At 42.4% G+C, this 26,192-nt stretch overlaps 1 protein-coding gene across 12 annotated transcripts in view; it reads right to left on the bottom strand.

The window, feature by feature from the left end:
• Nucleotides 1-26,192, bottom strand: part of LOC105686378 (venom dipeptidyl peptidase 4) — a 160,033-nt gene that overhangs the window by 113,453 nt on the left and 20,388 nt on the right. For 3 of the 12 annotated variants that reach the window (XM_048652154.1, XM_048652143.1, XM_048652152.1), the window contains exon 2: nucleotides 19,145-19,247. The exons of 1 other annotated variant lie outside the window; for it this stretch is intronic. In XM_048652154.1, the coding sequence (XP_048508111.1) occupies nucleotides 19,145-19,247 (103 nt within the window). Of the gene's footprint in view, nucleotides 1-19,144; nucleotides 19,248-20,574; nucleotides 20,838-20,912; nucleotides 21,224-21,596; nucleotides 21,926-26,192 lie in introns of those variants that run through there. 8 more of the 12 variants (XM_048652149.1, XM_048652147.1, XM_048652148.1 and 5 more) reach the window with 8 other exon arrangements.

The following is a 26,192-nucleotide window of genomic DNA, read 5'->3' as shown; positions in this document are numbered from 1 at the left end:
ATCCGAAGTCTAAATGAATGGAGAATGAAAAAGGAAAAGGAAAAGAAAACCCGTTAAGTAATAGGAAAAAGGGGTGGAGGAAATAGATACCGCGAGCCGGTACCACTATGCGACCCGATGCAGCCGCGAACCAAAGTAACCTTCGACAAAGAGCTTAAAACTTCCGAAAAAAAAAAAGTAATATCATACGTGTTTTGGAAAAATCAGAATATATGGATACGAAAAAACAGCGAGAAAAGGACAAAAGGCAACTCGTTATAAAGTTGAAGTAAAATGAGTAAAAATTATTGTTACGCAACGTGGTACGTACAAGTGAATTTATCCGAATAGTATGCTTGTACACCAGTTACAATATACGAGTCGAGATAATCCGACTAATAAAGTAATGAAGTTTTCGAAATTTTCAAAGTTTCAAAAGTTTATTAACAACGAAACACGGAAAGACTATTATATTCCCTAGCAGAAACGCAACGACGACAAAAAGTAACTTTACTCCTCGTCGTTTGTTTTGCGCTATTTTATGCGCTGTTTTTTTTTTTTTTTTTTGCGAAAAGCTAGCGACAATACGCGAACGAAATTTCTCCGTTACTACCGCCCGATAAAATATGAGAAATTTTTTTTTTTTTCCTCCCCCTTTATCCGTTCCTCCCATTCTGAATTTCTCACGGAAAAAGAAAAAAAAAAAAAAATGATACAACGGAAAAGAAAGGGACGTAAACTGCAGCGGAGAGCGATGCGAAGAAATTAGGTACGAAATTATATTACACTTCAACGTTTTATTGCCCGGCACGCATGAACGTAAAAATATTTTTATACACCCTTCGCGCGACCGTAACTACGAAATGAAGATGTGAAAAATAAAACAGAGGAATTAAAATGGCGATAAAAAAGAGAGACTGGAAGGAAAAATTGATAACATGCGGGTGGTCGGTAGCAAAAAAATAAAATAAAATAAAATAAAATACAGAGAAATTCGAAATGAAGAAAACGCGATAGAGGGTAGATGCGTGGATGACGTTCGGATTGAAATAAATGAGCTACAAAATTCTGAAATTGAAGAGAATTTTCGTACGTAGAGAATTATTGTAATTCCCGGCGGCATCACCTGGTTTATTTAATGAAACGCCACCAATAAGTACGCAACCCTGCGGCGCAGGTGTTGCGTGTAAGTAGGTTCTTTGCGCATAAATAATGCAGGGAATATACGAGGCGAGAAAAATAATTTTCTCTCACCATACGTAACGATGACATTTGGCGGTGTGACGGGGACGTCGGTAAATTCCTGACTTTACAAAAAAACATTCCCGCATAATTTTTCCGCCCAAGAGAATATTAAAACCCTCCGAAGTATAATTTTGATGAGGAAAAACAATTGAAAAAATTTCTAACGCCAAAAACTGACATTATCGAAGACCTGAGTTTGTGAAAAAAAAAAAAAAAAAAAATGTTTCTCACCCAAGAAAAGTGGATTTCGAATAAAATGATACGCCACAAAACAAAGTCCAAGTTATATCTCATCGATAAAATCAAAACAAAAAAAAAAAAAAAAAAGAGAAAAGTCTCCATAATTTCTTAACGCTCGCACACATACGTTGTAACAAACGATATCATCCGGTAGGGCAGCAGAGCCCGGAGCGGAGTACCGGTGTGTCGTTTTGTAAATTTCGTAGTTTTATCGCGTTAGGTGACACCTAAATTTGGCGATAAAATCACGCTATACCGTGTACGTTAGGTAGTGCCGGGGTGAAAGAGGTGAACGGGACGATGGAACGCGCGGTTGATCTGCAGGCAAAACGTGAGAGAGATTCCGGATTATTTACAACGAAAAGTTTTAACCCATCGTTCGTACGAGGGTGAACCGGGTTCGGTCCGTCGGTTACGGAGTTTATCTCACAGGAGGTACGTACCTACCTGCGTACGGGCGATTCACGTATCGTGAATCAAACGTAGCGCGCCACTCGATTTACGGCTAGCGAATGCGAGAGCAAAAAAAATAGTAGGCTATCCGCGTTGCATTCGGTCCGAATAAAACGGACCGGATATTAAAAACCGCGCGCGGTCGAAGGCCCCCAACAATGCGGACGAAACGCATGTGGTTACATTATTTACAACGACTTCGTTCAACGACGAAGCGATAACCGCGAATATTTCCAACTTGTTCGTCGTCAATTTTGACGTATTTTTGTCCGAAACTTGCGGGGGGTGGGGAGTTTTGCGTTGGGACGGACGTCGGTTGCCGCTGGTACACAATGCGGATGATATCGATGACGAGGTATTACGACGAAGTCTCGATGTAATAAGCGGACAACTATAACGGCTAACTTGCGCCGGTTGTTCTGTTCCGTCGGTGTATTAATTTCCGGTGGAGCTTAACTTCCGTTTTACGTCATCCAGACCAAACACACGTTGCGACCGCCGTAGCCGTCGCCGTCGCCGTCGCCGCTGCACCAACTCCGCAATCTCTTCGCAGTTCCTCCTCTTTATACCGTACAAGTGCGATGTGCGATGTACGTACCTACGTACGTACAGGTTCCACGTTTACCTCCATATTTCAAACTAAACGTCGTCGTCTTTGCCGTTGCACCACCGCGTACGCAACCGTAATATACGTGTGTACACGTATATACACGCATACATACGTACATATGTATATTCGACCGTGCCAAGCGCAGGTAGTAGAAGTAGCGGCTGCGGTAGTCGAGCTAAGACGTGAAAGGGTCGTTAACAAAAGCTTTCCACTGCTACGGCGGTGCATGTAAACCCCATTCACCTACCTTCGCCGTTTATTTGAATGTGTTAAACGGTTTGCGGTTCACCGTTACACAACCGACTGCAGTATGGAAGTCGGCCGTTTTCATCGAGGGGTGAATATCAAGGGTTCGGCGAACGCGACGGATACCGGAAACCACGCGCGATAAGAACCGCCAAGATTTTTGCGGAGGGGGCAGAGGGAGGGGAGGGAGGGGAGGAAAAACTCCGTACGGGACGTCGAAGAAGCGTGTGGTAGGGAAAAGTGAAAGAGTGCCTTCAATTTACCCGTTAGCCGATACCGCGGAGAAAGAAGTTGGAGAAGAGCGAGAGGGAGAGTAGGGTAAATTGCGGTGAGCCCGAGAACCGCTGGAATTCCGTTGCGGGATGGGATTGCATCTTGAAATCTCGTTCGCTCGTTCGTTTCGTCGGATTCGAATCGAACGGAATTCACGCGAGTCTCTATACGCATTCGTTATCCCCGATATTGTTGCTACCCCGAAAATGACGAACAGTTCCGAGTCGGGCGATCGCGGTAAATCTTGTCAAGTTTTGTCGTTCGCGAAAGGCGATGCGGAGCGCGCCCGACCAACGGAGAAGAAGAAGAGGGAGGGAAAAAAAATAAAAATGAGGAAAAGGAGAAAAGAAAGGAGAAGAAGGAGGAGCACTTGAGACTTTAAGAGGCTTAAGGTCTCGTCGATGTAGTACGTACTCGTCCTGTAGGATCTATAACGTTACGGGTTATACATACATGTGTGTCGGATTACATAAACCTACGTACGTACGTACGTACCGTCCTTTCACATCGAGTACAACATTTTGAAAAATTTACAACGCCAGTTACGTGTCGTCTAACCGCCGGCAACAAACGGTGAATGATATTCGACAAAATCACCGCTGGTAATTTTGTCTGAATCCAAATGCGGTGAGAGAAAAATCGCGAGAGTCCTTGAAGAAAAATGTGAATGGAGAGGAGGAAGCAGAAAAAAAAAAAAAAAAAACATTTAGAAAAAAAATCGAAATCAATATTCTCGAGGACTTTGGTTCGGGAGGGGGGGGGGGGTGTGTGTAACGTATACGGTATTATATATAGGTTACGGTTAAACTGTAGAAAAACTTGATGGAGAATAATGATCTTGTAGGAATAGGGAATTACCTTCCTTTTTCTTTTCCCTGTTTTCTACGACCTCCCTCCCCCCCTCCCTCCCTCCCGCCCTACCGGCGAACCCACCTCATTTTCAGCCATTGGTTTCCTATCCCACGTGAAAGCTGGTACCACGTCTCAGTTTCCCTCACTTTATCTTACCCTCTTCTCCAACAATTCGAGCGAAACCATTCCCCATTTTATACCTTCATCACCTTCCTTGAAACGAGATAATTATATGGACAAAGAAAAGAAGAAACCCAAAAGAAACAACGTATTCCAACGTAAGCCGGTAACGCGACCCGACGAAGAAGTTGAAAAAATTGAAAAAAAGCAAAAAATCGATCGATAAATTGTTCAACGGTTCGACTTTCTCTTTTCGATTCCAAAAATACACGGAATCGCGACGAAAAACAAAAAAAAAAGAATACAATCCACGTACCCTTCGCGAGGGGGGGAAAAAATTGGGGGGAAAAAAAAAAAAAAAGGGAAAGGAAAAGGATTGTTTTCCATTCTTATTCGTGCAGGTAATCAAAAGATACTTTCCTCCAATTAATCTCCCGTTAACGACACGACGAGGGTTTCAGGTTCGGTTAGATTCCGAAGCCCCACCCTCCCCGCATAGCTGTGCTATTGTATTATATACCTAGTTTGCGGTGGTTCACGGTAATGGAATTTGAAGTAAAAGGGTCCAAGTTTTGCGACAGCGGAGAACGGAAAAAATAAATGAAAAAAAAAAGTAGAAAGAAAACGAAACAAAGTAGGGGAGGCGCGGACGCGGGGTAGGGGATAGAAAAGGCAAGAAAGAGGGAAAAAAGCTAAAGAAAAATAGCGGAAGAAAGAACTATAAAGACAAGGGGACAAAAGAGGGAGGGAAAATAAATTGCATTACTGAAATTCTTCGCGGTTATTTCGTTAATTGGAAATAATAACTATATAGTATATAATACGAGCTGTAATGCTGCGCCGGTATACACGTACGCTATGTATACACGATACACGTAAATTAGTAGTAACTCGAAGGGCGAATAAAAAAAGAATCCAAAATGCTCGATAAGGCAAAAAGTGAATCATCGTGTGAAAACTGAATGAAATGAGAATTGAAACGGAAAAAAAAGAACGGGTTGAAAAATTCGAAAATCAATTTAAACTTCGTAAGTAGGTTTACTCGCATTAACGCCGCACACTAAAATAATTAAATAAATATTTTAAAGAGGACTTTCACCATTTTTTAGTACACATGTAAACTTAATAATTTTTTCTTCGACTCGTCTTTGATCGAAAACAATTCCCATTGCGTATTGAAACTGCCGAGCCGATGACGATGATGACGATAATCTCGATCGTAATTGAAAAAGGCAACGTAGAGAGAGAGAGAGAGAGAGAGAGAGAGAGGCAGCGAAAAAAGCTAAAGTTAATCCGCAAGGATTCGAAAGATGATCTCCATAATAGGTTTAATAAATAAAGCGGACGTGGTGTACGGTAGGATGGGAACGATGTAAGCTCCGTCGTGCTCCCTTCTCTCTCTAGCTTTCGAGGTTTCGAGCTTTGCGATAACGTTTTCAAGTATTATACCGCGCGTGGTATACGTAACCTGTAATATCCCTAATTACTAAAGGGGTGTAATTAAAGCGTAACAATAAGCTAACAGATAGGATGGCCACGTTCTGTACGCGAACTTTCCCTGTTGTAACTTCACGTGTCCCACAGCCGAACCAGCTCACGATTTCGTGCTCGCAAAATTAAACGAATGAACAAATAATTTCGATATACATTTCGATTTTCGAATTGCAGTTTCAAAATAATAAAAAACATGAGGGTACCAAAAACAAAACCGTGGAATCGTACGAACGAACATTTCTCTCACTTTTTACAAATCATTCAAATTTTTCGTGATATAATTTTACGAAACATTTCCGCACAAACTCCCTCGACGTTTCGCAACCCTTGTGTATCGCTAACCCCATTGCACGCTGAAGAGAGAGGCTTCGTTAATTTTTCTTTTCATTTATTTATACGTTCATTTATTTTTCCTGCTTCTTCTTCGCCGTGAGTATTGCCGGTGAAATTTACGATCGCGTATATATATATATATTTTTACACGAGTACATAGCCGCGTACGTATGTACAACGTATATACATATACTTCGTCAGACTCGTCTATCTACCGATCTTATTATCCCACATTTTTATACGTGCATGAAAGAAATTAGGGGGAGGGGGGGGAGGGCAGGGGAGAAAAGAAAAAAACGCAAACGTAAGTACCTGCTCTGGACGTAATTTCCCATAGCCATTTCTTAACTCTCGCAAACTGGAAGAATGAAGAAAAAAAGCAAAACGAAAAAAAAAAAACTCACGAGCTTGTTTAAACGTAGAATAAATTTTCCAAAAAATTGAATAATAAATTATTCGCATAATTTCTTCATAAATACCCCTCCCTGTGAACATTCGTCTTTTTTTCCATATCCTTTCAAAATTAATATTTGGCCTATCGGCCCTTTTTTTTTCCAGTTTCTGATTTTTTCGCGCAGCGGCGAAAAAAAGCTAGACGCGAAAAGCGCAACGAAAATTCGACGAGAATGAACGTAAACGAAAAACATTAATAATAATAATAATAATAATAATAATAAACCTATAGCTACAAACTAGCTGACGTACAAAAAATCAAATAAATGAATAAATAAATAAATAAATAAATAAACGATGAAAATACCATCGATGAAATTTTACAACCCTCTAAAATATTTCCCTTCCAAAATGCCTATAACTAGAATATATTTCCATTTTTCATTTTTATTGTATCTATTCATCCTAAAAATATTTACGTCCAATGATTCCATTGGGAGAGATATTCCGTTTTGCAAGAGGACTCACACATCCCCCCCAGCACATATTACGGTATCCACTGTGTACGTTCGCACACACACACACACACGTGTACATTATTTCATACGCGTATACGTATACGTGTCGCATATATATATATATAACGTAATATTACATACATATACATATGGCGCACATGAGCGAGGGAATTTTGCGAGCAATACGCGGTCGCACGTTTATTAGGGCAGTAAATGGGGGTTGGAAGGTAGTGTGGGGCGGGGGGGGGGGGGGGCGGTAGGGGGAGGGGCACTGATAAATTACAGTAGGCCACGCGCTACGTGTTCAGGATTATCGAAGGATTATTGCCAGATGACTGGCGACCATTAACGTAACATAGATTACGGGTTGGGTGAAGATTAACGGCAAACTTGAGCCCTCCCGCGTCGTTTCTGTTCTCTTCTATTGGATGTAGAGCGCTACGTGTATTCGAGAAAAGGTGTTCTCAAGAAAAGCTGGAGAACGCAAGGGGAACGGGGACAGCGAAGAAAAGTGAGAGAACGAAGGGAGGAGGAGGAGAATGAAAGAGGGAGGAAAAAGAACAGGTCAAGATAATGCGAGATGAGAGGACTTAATCGTCGAGAAATTATATCCCCGTAAATAAAGTAGAATTGATATAATAAAAGTTCGCCGAAATACGGGATGTGAAGTTAAAGCTTCGTTGACTTTCCTCAATTTCAATTTTTCCGTCATCCCTATTTCGCTTCGTTTCTCTCATTTCTTTTCAACATCGCGTTCGAAAAATTCATATTGCTGCGCAGCGTTCGTACAATTTACATGTTTGAATTAGTAACAGTTTTCATACGTCAAATTCTACGTTTTTTTTACCTCGTTTTGGTATCGCCGAAAGGCAGAGGAGAAACAAAAATTGCACAGCGGCAAAAAATTTCACGATCACCGACAATGAGAGTACATTTCGCATACATATTTTCCCCCGAAAAATTTGGCGATTGAAAAATTCGAGTACACGTAATACACACACAGCTCCGTTCGTTTCTTTCAAACAAATTTTTTCGCGTCTTTCATTCGATTTCAATTCGACGTTTTTTCTCTTCCTCCGGTTAGCTTGCATTTTTTCTCTCTTTCATTTCTCTCTTTTTTTTTTTTTTTTCAAAACATTTTTTTTTCTCTCTTTTATCCTCTCCGGCGAAGGGGGTTGAAACGGCGACCGTTCCCGTAATATCGCAATATCCCTCGCGGTAGTGAAAAATATTTACCTCCCGCATATTCGCGAAAAAGGGGTTTTCGAGGGTAACGGGGGCGGCGAAGGACGCGATAGCGGGGTGAAAAGGAGGAAGGGGATGGGGCGCTTGGTTGTTGGCGATAATCGGCGGCCCGCAATGATGGCTTATGTATGCAGCCATGTATATAAAAACCTCCGCAAGGATTTAAACTTAATACTGATGGATGAGATTTTTTTTCAGACTTTCTTTTTCTCTTCATTTTTACTCACCCTTTCCTCCCGCCCCTCCCTCCCACCCCCATCGACGGTAACTTATTTTTTGGCTTAATTATTTCCGTCGTTTTCGTTCTCTTTGGTTTTTTTCTTTTTCTTTTTCTTTTTGTCACACAATTTTTGCTTCAGATTTTTTTACTCAGGATGTTCGTGGTGTGACAATCGAACAGAGTTCATGTAAAAATGTATAAATTTTAGAACATAAATCGTTACGTACCGATGGTATCATTATACCCACGTGTTGAGAAAATTTTTAATTTCTCAAGGACGGAGGTACGAAAAGCCGTAGGTTATACAATACGAAAAGAAAGACGGATACAAATAATTATTGCCCTAACGAATGGAACTGTGTAAAGTGAAAGGAGAAAAAAAAAATTTTTACAAGAGAATATAAAATATTTCTCCGTCGCGGAACCTGCGGCAGATCGATGATTCGTATTATTTTCTTGTATTTCATTCATATATTTAGTTTTCTTTCTTCCGGACAAACATGAGAAATATCACGTATATTTAAATACAATATGATTGAAAGTGGTATAGAAAAGTTGGTTTTCTAAAGAGGTTGAATTTAAAACTCGATCTAAAACTGTAAGTCCAATTTCCCGAGACGTCAATCCCGTATGTCTAGATGTATATGTATATGGGTACGTGTATACCTACTGCAAAAGCAGTAGTCGACCAGATATATACGTTTATCATATATACACAGGTATATACAGAGATGTACGTGTGTGCGCGCATCACATGTATACGTATAAGCGGTTCTGCTGCAGCATCACGTCGTGGTTCTAAAGGCCCCGGGTAAAACGTGACCATGGCAAGCCAATAACGATTCGGACAAGTGATTAATGGAGCCCCATAGTAGCTAAATATATATACACACCCACACACACACAAGCAAACGCACAAGGACGCGGGCGCGTGCGTCGGTATAGCTGTACGTGTGCGCGAGAATAAGAAAAATTTTCTCCGCATTTGAAAAAAAAGTGTACAGAAGAACGAAATGAAGAGGAAGTAAAATAAACTCGGTAGTTGCATCATTTTCCTTCTCTCCCGACGGGGTTGTTTTCCCTTTCAGGGAAAACCGCGACCCCCCGCGTCAGGTATTTTCGGATAGGCGCGACATTTTTATCGGTGATGTTCGCTCGTGCGCGATCCAACGTCCTCGCGGTTATAGGGTCACACCTTGTACAACGCGGCTAATTATAAGCGAATCGCTGCTGCTGCTGTTGCTGCACCGATAAACGTGACGAGAATTCATCATCGCGGTAGAATAAACGAGCGCAGCGTTAGCTGCTTACATTACGAGTGTATGCCTATGACGATACTCGATCGAAAATCTCATCAGCGAAGACGAGAAGCAGCGAAATGAAGAAGGAAGAACAATCGTTCGACGGGAGCGGTTTCGAATTTTGCGGGTGGGGCCGTTCGGACGAACGCGGTGAATTGTCGCGATTTTTAATAATCTGGACCAAGGCTGGGGCGTGCGGTGGACTCGAAATACCCGCGAGAGCGTAGGTAGAGGAGGTACGGGGTAGGGTCTCCGCGTGGAGGACGATGTAGTCGGTTTTCATTAAACCGTGAACGAGCGCGATCGCATCGAAGGTCATTTAGTGGGTATTGCCGTACCGTTGTTGCCGCAATAACGCGACGCGAATCACTTTCCCTCATCGATATTACTCTCGGCTATACCGTGTACGACGTATACGCGTACGTATCTGTACGGTAAACACGCGGCTCGCGGCCCGCGGAGAATCGCGATTATACACATCCTCGGTCCGATCGACGGATCGATGGAATATCAATTAGTGCATAATACCAACAATCGTGTTACGCGTTTCAAATGACGAGCCATAGGCCGACGAGAAGTCACTCCGTTAGCTGTCCCCGATAATTGAAATAGATAAAATAGATAATCGCGTTGAAAATTTTGCCAAAAATCATACGATCGGCAAACGCTTTTCAGAGTACGGGTACTCGACAGATTTGCTTTTCTAGTTTTTCATTTTTTTGCATCAAATTTTTCTTTCTTTCACGTTTTTTCCGCAAACTCCGCAAAATTCAGGCTCCGGGATAGGGTGAACAAAGAAAAATGAAAAAAAAATACTTCGAAGGAAATAGATTGCTCTTCACGCACACGCGTGAATATACGCGTACACTTTCCACATACGCCGCGGAGTTTGAAAGAAGAAAATTTGTAACTCGATCCCCGTTATAAAATGCCATCAGTTTGAAATAACATGTGAAGAATTTTTTCGGTTCCCTCGCGATTGCCTCACACGTGTGCAGGTAAAGGTAATACGCAAGGGTATGACTGTACGCGCGAAGACAGTTGGGAATGTTATAAATTTGTCGAAAATTTCGTTAAATTCTAAGACGTATCGACGGCGATACTCCACATTTTTCTTTGGCAAGGGTGTAAAGATTTATCGGTGTCTATCTCGTGCGAAAAGAGGTTCGCCGCGTGCACGTGTGTACGTGGTATATATACATGTATATTTTTCACCCCGTTAGCGGAGTAAGAGGAGGAAGAATAAGAGGAAAAAGAGAGAGGTGAAAATAGAGAGTGGAAGATAAGGGAGAGGAAAATATTCTCTCCTCTTCGCTTCTCTTTCTTCCACGTATATTACGTAACCATATACAACCACGTGTAACGTATACCGTACGTAAGTATATATATATATATATGTATACACGTCTATACGTGTTCCCAATCGTGCAGAGGATCCCAACACCGGGGGGAAATCTTAGTGAAATACTTCTGTTACATAGCGGGGAAAATCCCCAAAGTTATTATACCGAAATGTAATTTGATTGCTAATAGAAGTCAGAATTACGTTTTCCTTATTTTAATAAATCCCCCACTACGCAGTCTGTTCGTCAGAGATATATACATACACCGTATTGGTATGTACGCGGTATGTACGTACGCGTACATCGCACATATCCCATCCGTGTATTACGTCGGAAGGAAGAGAGAATCGAGCGAGACGAACGAAAAAATCCACAAACTAACAAGTATGTGTATGACGAAGAGAAAGCAGAACCAACAAAAAAAGGAAGAAAAAAGGAAAAAGTCGAAATTATCAGGGGAGGAATCGGATGAGTAAAAAAACGAAAGAAAAGAAGGGAAACTTGTCGAATTATTTACGCGCGTTCCGTTCCCCCGTGTAGACAGTACACTTGACATTTCGAGGTGATCGAAAATACGGAGATGACGAGAGGGGGGGAGGGGGGGGGGGGGGGAAGTTTTTCGAAAATTAAAACTGGAGGAGTAGCGCGGTGGGATAAGGGAAGAATTTAATTAAGTGAAAATATATGAAAATCTCATCATTCCGGAGGTCGAATTCGCGGGGTATCGTCGTCGATTTCTTTTTTACGAGGTTAGGCAGGCTGCGGAGCGAGGGTGGTAGGTAATTATAAAAGGGGTTCTCGTCAAGCGTAGCGTCGAGAGGACGAACCCCGTAAACGAGGTCCCTTCAGGAATCTTGAATGAAGTGCGTTCTACGGTCCCGCATGCGATTACGTACCCGTACAGCGTGATCGCTGAAAATTAGAAATTCATCGTTTCGTTTTTCTGCTAACGATTTCCGCCAAAAAAAAAAAAAAGAAAAAAAGAAACACTTTTTTTTTTTTTGTAAAGTTTCAGGTACAAGACCCGATTACACGTACGGGAGGACTCGCAGTCGGAAGGAACGGATAAGAAAAGAGAGGAGCGAAAATTCGATTCGATTCAGAACTGGCAAATTCGTTCAACTCCGGTCGAATGAATTTCAAAAATATCTCAAACTCTCATTTCCTTCTTCCAGGATTACATTTTTCTCGCGTTAACCGAAAGGATTGAAAAACCTCGTTTGTTGTACGGGAATATGAAGGACATGAAAAAAATTTCAAGCTGTCCGAACGGTCGGATTTACTTCAATAATTTCAACTATACAACGAATTCTTTGGAACGACGCGTTCACTTTTTATTACACTCAAAGTATGTAGGTAAGTTCTTCAACTCGACCCTTGTCTCTCGTCCGTTAATTTTTTTACTTTTGGTTTTCTCATTGTTTTTTTTTTTTTCCATCTTTTTCCTTCGCTTTTCAACCTTCGTAACAATTTCGTTAGCACCCCCCTGAAATTCGGGGAGTCGGCGGTTTTCCCCCGGCAGTCCCGCGGCCCTGTTAAGGACGTTGAATCCTGACACGGGATAGATCGCTGAAGCTAATCTTTGCGCGGACGATGGACGTCCTAAGCCCTAGGGAAGTCTGTGAGGGAGATCCGGGTTTCGAGAAACCGAGGATTTGACGCGTATCTCATACCCGTTTGCCACCGTACCCCTTCCCACCGCCACCACCTCTTCTCCGTGGGCATCGCGGAAGAAGCGGGTCGTTTTTTCCAATAGGAAAATACACGTGTGCGATATCTGTATGTATCTAGGTAACGTATTTACGTAACTTGAGAAAACCTGCGGACTTGGCCAAATTTTACAGAAATACCTGCAACCCTTGATTGAATTTTTTGAATAATCAAAACCAAAAAAACACGTGAAAAAATAATTTTCCACAACAAATGCTGGAGAGACGAAACGCGGACGACTGCGGTTACCCAAGTTTCTAATCTGACGTTGTTATTCTTTCATTTCGCACACACTGCAGCACCCTTTTTCTTGAAATTTCCGTCATCTCATCCATCACATCGGCGGACTCCTGTCTCATACGTTTGCGCAGAGGTCCGGGCATCGCTTTCGATTTTCCCGCTAACGAGGGGTGATTGTTATTCCCTTTTCTTTTCCTTTCCGAAAAATTCTTCATCGTCTTCGAATCGAAGAGAAATCCGATAGGTGAACTTTCGATATTATCCGGCACGTAATTTCACTTCGTTTTATCTACGCGCGGTTGTTGTTCGAAAGCGAACGAAAGTGTAGTCGCTAGAGTGGGGGGGGAAACGGGATAAAATAAAAAAGAATTTTTTCATGAAAAATAAGGGTGGATACGAGACCCCCCGTCCAAAGGAGGTTAAATCCCCCATACATAAAATCTATCTAAATACAATTTCTCCTCTCTATATATCTCCAATATCATGCGGATATCGTTGGATGCATATATATTTATATACGTATAATGTAAGCGAGTGTGCGCACGTTTATATACAACCCTGCCACATGTGAAACGTAGGTATATATATATCTATAAGTAGCGATGTAAATATACGTATATATAGCGGGAACCGAAGAGGATGATCGCGTAACCAACCGTCATGGATTTCATCCATACCGAATAGATTGATCGTCTACGTAATAACAAAAAGAAAAAAGATAGAAAAAAAAAAAAAACCAGAAAGAAGACGAGGAAGATATTCCCTAGTCTCAATTTCTTTTCTCATTCGTATCACATTTTTCCTCATCTTTACTTACTTACTTACTTACTTACTCACTCACTTACTCGGTTCGAATTTTCTTGTTTTTGCAATTTATTTTCTCCGCCTTCCATTCATTGGATAAGAGAAAAGATGGAGAAGGGAAAAAATAAATAAATAAAATCGAATAAAAGGAAAAAGAAAATGGGTAAAGCATCACGTGTAGTGATGCGTCTATACCTGTGAATGTAGACACGTGAAAGGGGCGCAACTTTCCTCGAAAAACGTACGGTTGTGTCTGTATAGAATAAATCGATATATAGATAAATGTGTGTATATATACCTATGCAATGAATATAACATGCGTACACGTGTAATATATTACCCATGCCGAAGAATACCCTACACCACGTCATACGGCGAATATGACCTCCGGATTCCACGTACGTATAAATTCTACATAAGCTCGCTTCTCGCGATATATACATGCTCGCAGACGTATAGGTAAGACGGAGCCGGGAGGAAGGGAGAGAGGAGAGTAAAAATGACGTAGTAACCAAATAGCCCGAAGGCTTTGCTAAGTTTCCACTCGTTTTCCTCTCCTTCTATTCCTTAACCATTTTCCCCTCTATTCTTCTCGTTTCTTTTTCATTCGCTGTCAAGAAAGGGAAGAAGTTGAGTGGCCTCAAAAGGTACAAGAATATACACGCGGTACATACGTACGTACGTACGTAATACACGTTGTACCTACGGGTGTACGGAGAAGCGCTACATACTCGGGCCACGATGTTTCAAAAGTTTCTCGGGCGAAGATGAGAGGCGAAAAAACTGAGAACGAGAGAAGAAAAAAAAAAAAAAGGAGAATTCAGGTGTCGGCAGTTTAGCGCGTTCCTACGTATAGAATGTGTTGTTTATTAAATGGAGAGAGAACTGCGTACTTCTCTACGGGTAATAAACGTGGGTTGCACATACAATTAGAAAGAATTAGAAATAATAATAATAACGTTAAATCGCAACGCTGGATGTACCCGCGTGTCGCGGGCAATGCACAGGTGTGTTTATTCGGGGCCATTTTTTAGGGATAAAATGGAAAAATTTTCACTCGACCATTTTGGCTCGGTGTTTAAATTCACGGTAATAATCGTATAAACCCCCTCCCCCCCCCCCCCCCCCCCCCCCCACTGGAGTAAATTCCGTGTACGTAGAGATGTCGTAATATATTTAATCCTATATACCACCGCCATAGAGTTTTAGAAGTGGTATGTAGTAGGTAGGTAGGTAGGTAGGTAGGTAGATACGTACGATAAAAGCGCACCCCGTGCATCGTCGGTTTTTGGGGGGGGAAATGTGCCTGCAGTCCACCGTAAGTACGGTGGACTGGAAGAGACGGGGAAAACGGAGTAGGGGAGGGGGGGAGAAACACCATCCAGATATTCGCATACGGCACTTTGAGTCGCTGCCAACTCAATTCGTGGCGTGTACATATGTGCGCACGAATAGCGCATGTATAGTTTATGCAAAAAAAATATACAGATATACGTAACGACATATACGGCGGCGCATTCGTACCGCGTTATATTATATACTCGTATCCCATGAAGAGATGGATTCATTTACCGATGTAACTGCGCTTCTATGTTTTTTTTTTTTCTCTTTTTTTTCCATACATTCTACACCGAAGAAGATATCTTTGGCCTAGATTTTACGCCTTCTTTTCATCGATCACCCGACATACATTCGATCAGAATTTTATTACAATATCCACATGCGGTGGAATTAATCTTAATCCATACGCCACGATTTCTCGCGAAATCAGAAAGTAAAACTTGAAAAACTAGGAGGAAGACAAAACTTTCGATGCAGTATCAGATTTCTGCAGTTCTATTTTTCCTTGTTTTGGAGGGAAGGAAAATAAATGAATGAGAAAATTGTCGATTTTCACAGCCCCACATACATGTAGGTACTACCTAGCGTACCGTACGAATAGGTCAGGACGTACACGGTTTCCTTGGCGGAGTGAATGTTTCAAAATTTAATGGAACGCGAGGTGCACGTAGAGAGGTATAGACGGTATAGTTCGTAGTTGGGGATGGCGGTGGTTCTTGTTTCTGTTCGCTTCGAGGCAATTTGCTATTCATAAGAGTCATATGCAAAGTCAAAGCCTAGCCATAGTTACGGGTCCGCGTGTCGCTTACGTGCGACTGCGCCTACCCCTATGCAATCACGCAGACACCGGAGCGCACATAGACCCGTTTTCCCCCTCAATCTCGAGAACATTTCGATGGATATTCAAGAAATTCGAGACTACGAAGAAATGAAATAAAAGAAGAAGAAGAAAAAAAAAACCGTCGCAACATCCTAGGATCGTTGATAAATTTTTGTAAAAACCGAGAACAAGGGAAAAAATTTGAAAATTTGAAAATAGAAAATTGAAAGAGCGACGTTCATCGATGGATCCGTTGATGGATACGTACGTATGTACATGTGTACGTGCGTTACGAGATGACGCAATGAGAAAAAGTAGATTAAGATGGGTATAAATAACGAGCGATTCGCGTGCCAGGGCGAATTTCGTTGGATTCTCCTTTTCTTTCTCCCCCAATCTGCAGCACCAGCAGCAGCAGCAGCAGCAAGCAGCGGCGGCACTAGCCGCTCGGGCTTGCAAGCACAAGGGATTTTGAAGGGTCGAATTTTATCGGATTTGGCATTTCACGTTACCCAAACCTACGGGATTTCAATCCCTGCACGGCCACGGGCGTACGTATATAGGTAATAGGAGGAATGGTATATAAACTGTCGTACATGTCTATGTCTCTCTCTCTCTGCATACATATGTACGCGATACAAACGTATACGTATGGGTTATATAACACAGCTACTGTTACACCATATCCTGAGCGAATCGAGCGAGAAAGCATTATGCAGTATAAGCGGCTCAACCGAATTCCTTTTGAAGGAATACGCGGAGGTTTGTGTCGTCGCTCTTCTCCTCGCGGAACATCCGCCCTCCGTTTCGCACGCATCATCCCTCCTTTGCATACGCGAGAAAAAAAAAGATTCACGTGTACGTAAAAAATACATCGAGAAAACGAGACTGGCGACCGACAAAAGGAATAGAGAGAAAAAAAAACGAGAAAAAAAGAAACCGAGGAAAGAATGAACGAAAAAATTGACAAAAAATAAGAAAAAAGTCAAAGTAAAAAATCTCTTCCGACCAGATTTACGAGGATTTTTCAAACAACTGTTCCCCGCAGATATATGTACTAATATACACCTATGTATCATATATGCACATCGAATCTCATCGACGTCCGCTGCGTGTGTAGGTTCTGCTATTTATCCCCCCCGTTGAAGTTCTCCTTTCTTTTTTTTTTTGTATAATTTTATTCGTTCGAATCGATTGAAGCAGAATTTTTTTTTTTTCTTTTTTTCACGATCAACGAATTCGTGTATTCAATACTGAATTAAAATTGGAGGGGAAAAAAATTTAACGATTAAAAAATAAAGCGGAAAAAGTAGAAGAAAAAAAAAAGAGAAAAATAGATCAAAGACAAAAACGAATGGAGGTGGGGGAAAAAAAAAAAAGAAGAAATTGTTCGGTAACTAGGAATTAATAATAGTTTTCAAACGTACCGCGATTATATACCGGCTGCACGTATAGGTTTCCCATACGTACATAATACGTGCGCGTACGTATAGATATCGAATATAAAAAATTCTCGGTAACAAAAAGCGACAAAAAAAAACAGGGCGGGGGACGGCGGGGAAAAAAGGAAGCCAAAAGTAGCTGCCGCCGTTTCTGATTCTGGCAGCTCTCGAGTAGCCAGCTTGCAAAAAATCAGGTCAGAATAAGGAGCTCCTCTCATTCAGTGAGAGGTCAGGCTCGAAATCGGATAAATCTCACTTCAAAAACTACAAGTTCCTCTCTCCCGCTGATTTTTTTTCTTTTTTTTTTCAACCGACGCACGAGAAATCGGTAAAAAGATGAACTTAAAAAAAAAAAAGGGAGCCGAAGATCCGCGATCGGGCATTAATACGTCGTGACATCTTTCGCACGGGTCAAAGGCGAATCACGATCGGTATACAGATAGTAATAAGATTCCCGTATCACATAAAACTGCCGACGAGTCGGCACGGACAACCACGGGTCACAGTTTATGACCTACGGTTTTATTATGTATCGACCTAACCTGACGAAATGTTGTATATATATATCTTTTTTCTTCTTTTTAATTTGTTCCTTTTTTTTTTTGTCATATTTTCGACATCGGTGCCGCAGCAGCTGCGGTACAACCGTCGCATATATCGCATCTACATACACGTTGCACACAGAGACACACATTTGTGTGTATATATATATGCATGTATACATATGTGGCATTTATCTCCGGGCAATTATTCGAGGATGCTGCCGGCTCTGCTTCTGCTTCTGTTTCTGCTACTGTAGCGGTGCACACTAGGTGGTAAATGTTAGATACGTTATCCACGTGCAAGCCTTATACGTATCCAGACACATCGCAACATGTGTGCACGGGACGGTAGTCGTTCCGCTTCCAAATACATATATATATATATATTATACACGTGTATGTACGATACACTTGCACACCTATATATATCTATGTTAAACGAGGTGAGCGCGTTTCGGAAAGCGTAACTCCGATGACTCCGGTTAAAGTTAGGAAACCAATTTGGCAGGGAAAAAACATCGAGAAGAGAGCTAGCTAGTCGTCAGATAGAAGCCAGCTACCCGGCTATACGGAGACACCAGAGGAGACGGATAAACGGACAGAAAGGAAGGAAGTGAGTGAAGAAGGAAGGAAGGAAGGAAGGAGGACAGAGGGGCGGCAAGTAGTTCCTACCTACCCCGTATATATACCGGGCATAAAATCAACCGAGAGGAAATCTCCTCCCTCCTCCCTCCTCCCCCCCCCCCCCCTCTCCTATTGCCCCACTCCCGCGCCTAGAGTCGACCGTACGATAATAAATTATTATATCATTTCTTTTCCCCGAGTTCGGAATAGATTATCTATTATACATGTATAAATCGTATACGGACATGGGGAACGAAAAGAAAGAAAAAAAAAAAAAAAAAGAACCGAATCCAGCCGAAAAATATTCACCTATTATGCAACAACATAATTATGAAACAACATTTTTTTACACAAGGCTACACTAATATAAATATAATTGCGTGCGCGATTGGGGAATTTTTGTAATTGTTTTTTTTTTTTTTTTGCTTCTATCAATTTTTGGTCAATTATAGGTAGATTAGACCGGTACGTGTTCGCCAAAGCGATGACGTAATTAACGAGTAATTAATAGGAGTTGGAACGAGGTGGGAAACAATGAAGAATTTTCAAAGTCAAAATTGAATGGAGAGATAATATTTTGGCGAGGGTTTCGAGGATAATGTGCGAGAGCGATTTACCTGTAAATATTTGCTGGATGAAATTGAACGTTAATTGAATGAACGATCGAAGCGGGGGGTAGAAATAAAATAATCGGAGATCAGAAAGATTGATGAAATTGATAAAAGTTGAAGATATTCAATATATTCATCAACTTACACTAACGTCCAGCCTTCCTTCCGTCATTTCTCCGCCCTTCTTGCGTGTGCTCTCTTTGTTTGCTTCCGATTCAAATTCCACGTGCGAAGGGGTTAGGTATTTTCTGTTTTCAATACAATTCCATTATTAATTTATTGTTAGTTTCTCGTTTCAACTTTCAATGCTTATCAATTACTATGATTACGGCGTAGCGGAGATAGTCTGTGTACGTACGTAACGCGGTGATAACGCATTACGAATGAAAATAAATGAATGGTAAAAAGACGAGTCATAGAAACACCCCAAGAGATAAGAAAAAAAAAAATGAAAAAAAAAAATAAAGATGAAGATTAAAATGCGAAGGAAATTATTAATATTATAATTTTATCGGACAGTTTTTGTCGATATCGATAAAAAGTTCGACCGATCCGCCGAGAATCTAATAGGGAATGCGCAAAAAGAAGTGGCGCGAATTTTTCTTTTCTTAGTTTCAACTTTTCCTTCTTTCCTCGGTCCACTACCTGTTATATCATCTCCATCTCCTCTTACTCAATTGAGATGATCGATGATCGAGCGATTGGATTTCAAAGAAGTTAGCGAACGCCGTCTTTTCTCTCCTTCCAATAGAGATCGTACGATTTCAATCAATTTTCGACAAAAAAGAAAGAAGGAACGAAAGAAAGAAAGAGAGAAAAAAAAAATTAAGTATAGGGACATCGGATTGAATTTCATTTCGAGAAATAAGTTTTATTTTCTTCTTCTTCTTCTTCTTCGTCTTTTTGTTTCGTCGAAATTTTTTTTACTTTCACAAGACCGATATCGATCTGCTCAGTGGAAGGAAAAAAGATGACTTCACGCCATCAGAAGAGATTAAGATGGTATAATAAAAACTAAAAAATCATTCGCGATACGAACCGCGGTTATCCACGTCGAGTATTCGCTATTTTATTATTCGTCACGTTTCGGTAAAACGAAACAGACGAAATCAACGACAAAATATTATACTTCTAAGGATAAGAAAACTGGCATCGCGTATCTGGCCTGTATTCGCATTCCTTTATCGTGTGTCGTCGAATGTTTTCCGAAGCTAAGGTAACGGAACGTGTGGAAAACTAATACGATTTTATCTTCAAAAATTCATTAGCCATGTCGCGATTAGCAAAACATCGTCAATTTTCTCGTTCATCCGCGACTCGCGAGCAATCATTTTTTCATCTCTCCTCCTCTTCCTCTTCCTCCTTCTCGTTTATCTCGTCGTACTCGAGAGGCGGAAAAAAAGGAGGGATAACAAAAAAAAACAACAGACGTCACGTGGTTTCGAACGAAAATAGATCCAGTTAACAATTACGCGGGCTAATTACGACGAAATTCTCTACGCAAGAATCGAACTACTCGTGCCGCGCACGTCAACGACGACGATTCATTTTTCTCCTCGTGATCTACGACCTTACTTGTAGGACGTTTGACCGAACGAACGGGGTAGTACCTCGGTCTTCCAGTGGACGTTCTCGGGGTCGCACAAAAAAACAAAATTTTCGCGGTCGTACGTACGTTCCGACATAACATTCACCACTTGTAAACAAAGTCAACACTGCGGCGTCTCGTTCCGAGAATTTCCCCTTCGCGTACACGGGTATACGTAATACGAGATTTCGTACACACGAGATTCGAAAATGTTGAGAAAAAAAAAGAAAAAATGGCAAGCTGTTAGTCGATGAGAAAATTAGAAGAGAACAAATAAATTAGCGAACGAATGAATGAATAGCAAAGTTTGACGATGATCGTTTACTTTTGTATATCGTTGGAAATTTGAAGGACTTTGATCAAATCTTCGTAATCGATGTGAATTGTTCATCGGTCATGCGATAGCGAGTGAAAGCGCGAAGGTTCGAAGGGTAGAGGTAACAGAAATTAAAATAAAAGTACTACGGACGAACGAAGAAATCCTGACCTCCGCCACCGAACATAACAACGGACAGCGTTAACCGGAGAAGAGAAGACGACGACGCGAAGTGTGTCGGGGAGGGGCGAAGGCGCGTTGGAAGTGCAGTCGCGTCAGTAGTCGCGGACAGACTGTGGCCAGACAGAGCGAAACATTAGTAGTAATAGCCAACATCAGCAGCACCGGCACGGAGCAACAAACAACGTCAAGTCGCGCGCATCCGCGATATTTAAGCATGCGCGGTTTTTTTCACTTTTCTTTTCCGTTTGACTTGATTTTTTCTGTTTTTTTTTTTTCTCCGTCTTTTTGGTGTTTTCGTTGCAACGAAAAATTGAAAATTTTTCGCGAGTTGCGAGACATTGAAAAAAAACAACAAAAATAATAATGACGCGTGAGGCGAACTGGTGGGTCACGTTCGCGGACGATTCGATCGATTGATTCCTTATCGATCGATCGAATGAAATAAATTAATCAATTGATATTATACGTTACTGCGATATATGAACGATATCGTTGAATCGTCACACTTACACACATGTGGGTATTGTACGCAGTTGGACGTGTATATAAGATTATCGCTTCACACCGTCACCCTCACTGATTTTTCCTTTATTTATCTATTTAACATCAACTGGGTTATTCACTTCCGCGCACATTCGTTATTTCGAAAGTTGTGGTCGCAACGAATAAAAATTGAAGGGAATCGAGGAACATCGTCTCGTTGTAGAAAATTATGAAAAAAATCGAAAAAAAATAACTAAAAAACACAACGCCGCTCGATACTTGTAATTTTTGATCGATGAAATTCGCGTAGCGAATCGATTTCGCGTTGACGATAAACGGCGCGCCCCCGAGCGACCTGTCGCACGCCGCAGTTAGCAGCAGACTACGGGTTACCCGAAGTCCCGAAACCGTCGTACGGGCGGTGGAGAAATAGAAAGAGAGGGAAAACCCAGAGGGGGATGAACCCGGAGGCGGCGGTAGAGGGGGGGGGGGGGGGGGGAGGAAAAATGAGAGGAGAGGAGTGAATAGGTCGCAGACGACCGCGCGGAGATACGAAGACTTCCCCCGAATCCGGGAAGAAGAGAGAGAGAGAGAGAGAGAGTGAAAAGAGTGGGAGACTTTGAGCGGGCGCCCTGGGGGGCGGCGGTGGGAAGGTGGATTTCGGGGGCAGAGCGGGAGGGAGGGGATGAAATAGAGGAAGAAAGGTCGGGAGAAAGTACGTCTACAGGTATACTCGACGGTTCGCCTGCGCTGCGCGCCGGTCGGGGCGGGAAGGTGCGGATAGAGAAAGAGAGAGAGAGAGAGAGAGAGGGAGAAACGCACGCCGACCGATCCGAATACCTGTTGAATGTGCGGGCGCACCGGCGGCGCCTACGGAACCACCTCCTCCGTATCCCCGAACGGCGAAAAATAAGCAACCGTTTATAAAACCGCGAAACGTCCTGCGGGCTACGACGCCTATCCCGATAATATTCACTACGCTTCCGTTCGATCGGTCGATCCGGGACGTTCCCTTCGAGCTACGCGGGGGGGGGGGGGTCTCGATATTTCGAAGGAAACGAGGGAGGGTGCGTTGTTTGGGTAAGCGCGGGGGAGGCACCTGTGCGCAATGTATAGAAATACGGGGCTGGTAGGTAAGGCTGAGCTTTTCTCAATTAGTCGTGTCGGGCGCTATGATTAGAGGATACGAAAGGCCTCGCTATAGACCTGGATAGCGTCGGCGCGCGAAATGTGCCAGATGAGGAAAATAGCCCTAGGGCGAACTCTCTGCGGGAGGAGCAGCAGCAAAGCGACCCCTGACGCTGTATCAAAGAGAATCCGCCCGCTGAAATTCTTGACTTTACCCTCCAGCTTTCTAAATTATTACTCTCCCTCTATACGTCCCTTACCACCACCCCCCCTCCCCCGACCACCCCCTTTCTCAATTCGGCCCTACCTCCCTCTCCACCTCCCCCGTTTTCCACGTTACACCGCACAAGTGTACAAATTATCTACACGTATCGTTGTACGGAAAGTTTTACTTTGCTTTTTTCTTCGTTACCGAAATGAAAAAAAAAACTAAAGGGAGGAGTGGGCTGGGGTGGGAAAGTGTGACGCACGTGTACGGTACGTTCCACGTGCTACGCGCGAGAGGGAAAATGAAGGGAATTATTTAAACACTGAGTGGTAATTAGGTACAGGTTTCGATATTTTCATCGGGGTGATCGTTCGGGGGGACAAAGTTAAAATTTAATCGTTGGAAGAAATATCGTACATCAAATCTGCAGGTGCAACGTGTGACGGAAAACTCTCGGAGACGAGAGTTGGGAGTACAGCGACTTGTCGGTGCTTCGATAATTGATGTCATCGTTAAGAACATCCCCTACCACCGTTTCAAAGTTTACGCAAGATTATCAACGTCATATCGCAACAACGAAGACGTTGATAACGCGAAGAACAAAGTTATAGCGATGAAAATGCGAAAAGCCGAAAAGTGAAAAATCCAAAGTTCAAAATACTCGTCAAATCCGTTCAACGCGAATGCAGTTTGCTTTCGATTAATTTTATTCGTGCGACCTACGTAGGGTGAAATTTTCTACCCTGTGTAAACGCGGGTCTGAAAAGGAGCCTGACTGGCGACGAATCGAAGCACTGGGTACCCCGAACCTGCAACCCGACGCGTAATAGGAAATCGTTTAGAGAAAATTGGAACTTATGGCGAATCGTCGGAGCTTTTCATCCCGATGGGGGGATGCAGTCGTTGGTTCGCGCGAAAAACCTTTAAACCTCATACGCGAGATCCCTTCCCCCCCCTCCCCCCCACCCTTACTTCTCGCGTCGTCCTCTCGCAATATTCCCCGACAAAAGGAGGAGAATGAGATAAAATAAAAACACGCATCCGAACGTAACCTTCGCCAAGGATTTTTTTTTTTTTTTTGATTTCTCTTTCTTTTCTTTTCTTTTCTTTCGATTTCCTGCCCCCCAGTTACACGAGACCCGCGATGTTGTATTTCCGATATTCTCCGTATCGCGAAAGAAAAAAACATAAAAATAAAATAAAGTAAAAAAAATAAAAAAACCGACGCGATGCAACGGAGTTAATATCGTTACCCGCACGGCGAATACACGGTACAACATCAAAAGCTAGTCGGAACGTAGAGGGGAGGGAGAAAAAAAATAATCCAAACACAGTTTCAATTTAATTTGAATAATAATAATAATCGCCGGTGAATGAAAAATTTTGATAAAAATAAACGAATCCTTCAGAGAGAACGTCGGCGCTAAAAAAGGGAACGAGATAAAATGCACTCGACTTTTTTTTTTTTCCACCCCCGAGGGACGTACGTTGTAAAATTGTCATTGTTTTCCAGCCGTAATATGACGCTGATGAAAATATTCGCGTCGTATGTATAAAATTGCGAAGCACTAAAAACTTATAAATTTAAAAAGAGAATCCTTTTGTTTTTTTTTTTTTCTGTTCCACCCTATAGGTACCGCGGAAAGTCATAGCTGCCTGCACACGTATGACGAGATTTATTTTAGCCACGTTGCTTCGCGCGGTAGACGGTTGTTTTGCGAAATCCGCGTCCACGGAAGGGAGATGAAAATAGAGAGAGAAAAAGAAAGACGAAATTACTCAGGAGGATTACATCTCATCAGGGCTTGATTACGTACATATACGATAATTACGCGATCCCGCGTACCTCTAGGTTACGAGCGTAAAAATTATTGATTATTTTTTCTTTTTGTTTTTTTCGCCCTCTTCTTCATCAGAAAACTGCGTAGATGGAACGAAACGAATTATCGAAAAGATGAAAGCAAACAGGAGCGAAAATTCGATTTCTGTTTACGAACTTTATGGCGAAAAGATCGCAAGCGGGGATTCGGTGTCTCGGATGAATGTGATACGAGCGCGTCTAGCCTCGGCGTTTTTTTTATAAATTCGTAAAGTCTCCGCACCTCAGATTCGACCTCTCGATCCGGTCTCTCCCCGTCTCCCCGTCTCCCCGTCTCCCCCCACCCCCGTCCCTCCCGCTTCTTTTCTTCCATGATCCCCGGCGCTTTTCCCATTTCGTATTCCGCAGGGCGTATGGAACAAAGCTCTTAAATCGCAAATACCCAGGCGACACGCGCCCCGACGCTAATCCCTATCCTCATACATACAACATGCGGCCCTCCTTATCAACGACATTTCCCAGTCCTTCCCCCCCACCGTCGCCCCTCCTCTTTTCCATCCCCCTTCCACGCTCATCCCCAAAAACACCTTCCCTCCTAACCGACGAGGCGGCTAACCTACCGTCTCGTTTCATCTCGCCAACGAGATAACTTCATACACCCCTTCCCCCAAGTTACATTCGAGTGTTTGGAATTATCGCACGATTCCAATATGGCCACCGAAAATACGAGTGTCATTTGAACAAAAAAATAAAATTACTTCGCATAGGTATGCGTATATTTCGGTTTTTTCGAATCGAATCGCTAAAAATTGAGACAAATCAGACTCGTCGAAGTTTTCTCTTCACGCGTAACGGTGTTCCAGTCATCGGAGGGTTGAAACGTTGGAGAGTATTTCGATATACGTGGGTAATAATCGGGCCGCGGATCGATCGAAGGTAATTTTTTTGCACCCCGCGCCTTCGGAAGCAAAGGTGTACCGTACCGCGCTTTGTGCGGACGGTTGGTCGGTTAATTAGTGGAAAATTATAAATTTCCTAACCGTTTGCCACGATTTAAGCGGGCAGCCGCGGTTCGAATGCCGGAAAATTTTTCCACTAGGCGGCTTGACGTGGTCGAAAAAATAATTTCCATCTCACGCGGTCCACGACGCGGTCGGAATCGCCCGTTGAAAATACGCGCTCGCTCAATTCCAAGTTCTTACGGACGACGAGCGAGTAGCTGAAAAAAATTACAATGAGATGCGTTCGCGCTTCTTTTTTCGGTCAGTTTTCTCCGGATACGGATCTTACGCAGTACACAGGCAGCCCTCTCCGTGCTTCGAAAAATAAAAATATATACATATATGTATTATAGCGCTTATGCATGTATATATTTCGCGAACTCTCTTCCATATACGATCGTCGGACAACGACATCATTATTTTTAATGATATGAGACCTCAAATCCCATAGACGTACGTATACCAAT

The sequence above is a fragment of the Athalia rosae genome, chromosome 3 (assembly GCF_917208135.1).
Source record: "Athalia rosae chromosome 3, iyAthRosa1.1, whole genome shotgun sequence".
Lineage (NCBI taxonomy): Eukaryota > Metazoa > Arthropoda > Insecta > Hymenoptera > Athaliidae > Athalia > Athalia rosae.
The sequence above is the reverse complement of the archived record's forward strand: the minus strand, read 5'-3'. Positions and strand labels throughout refer to the sequence as shown.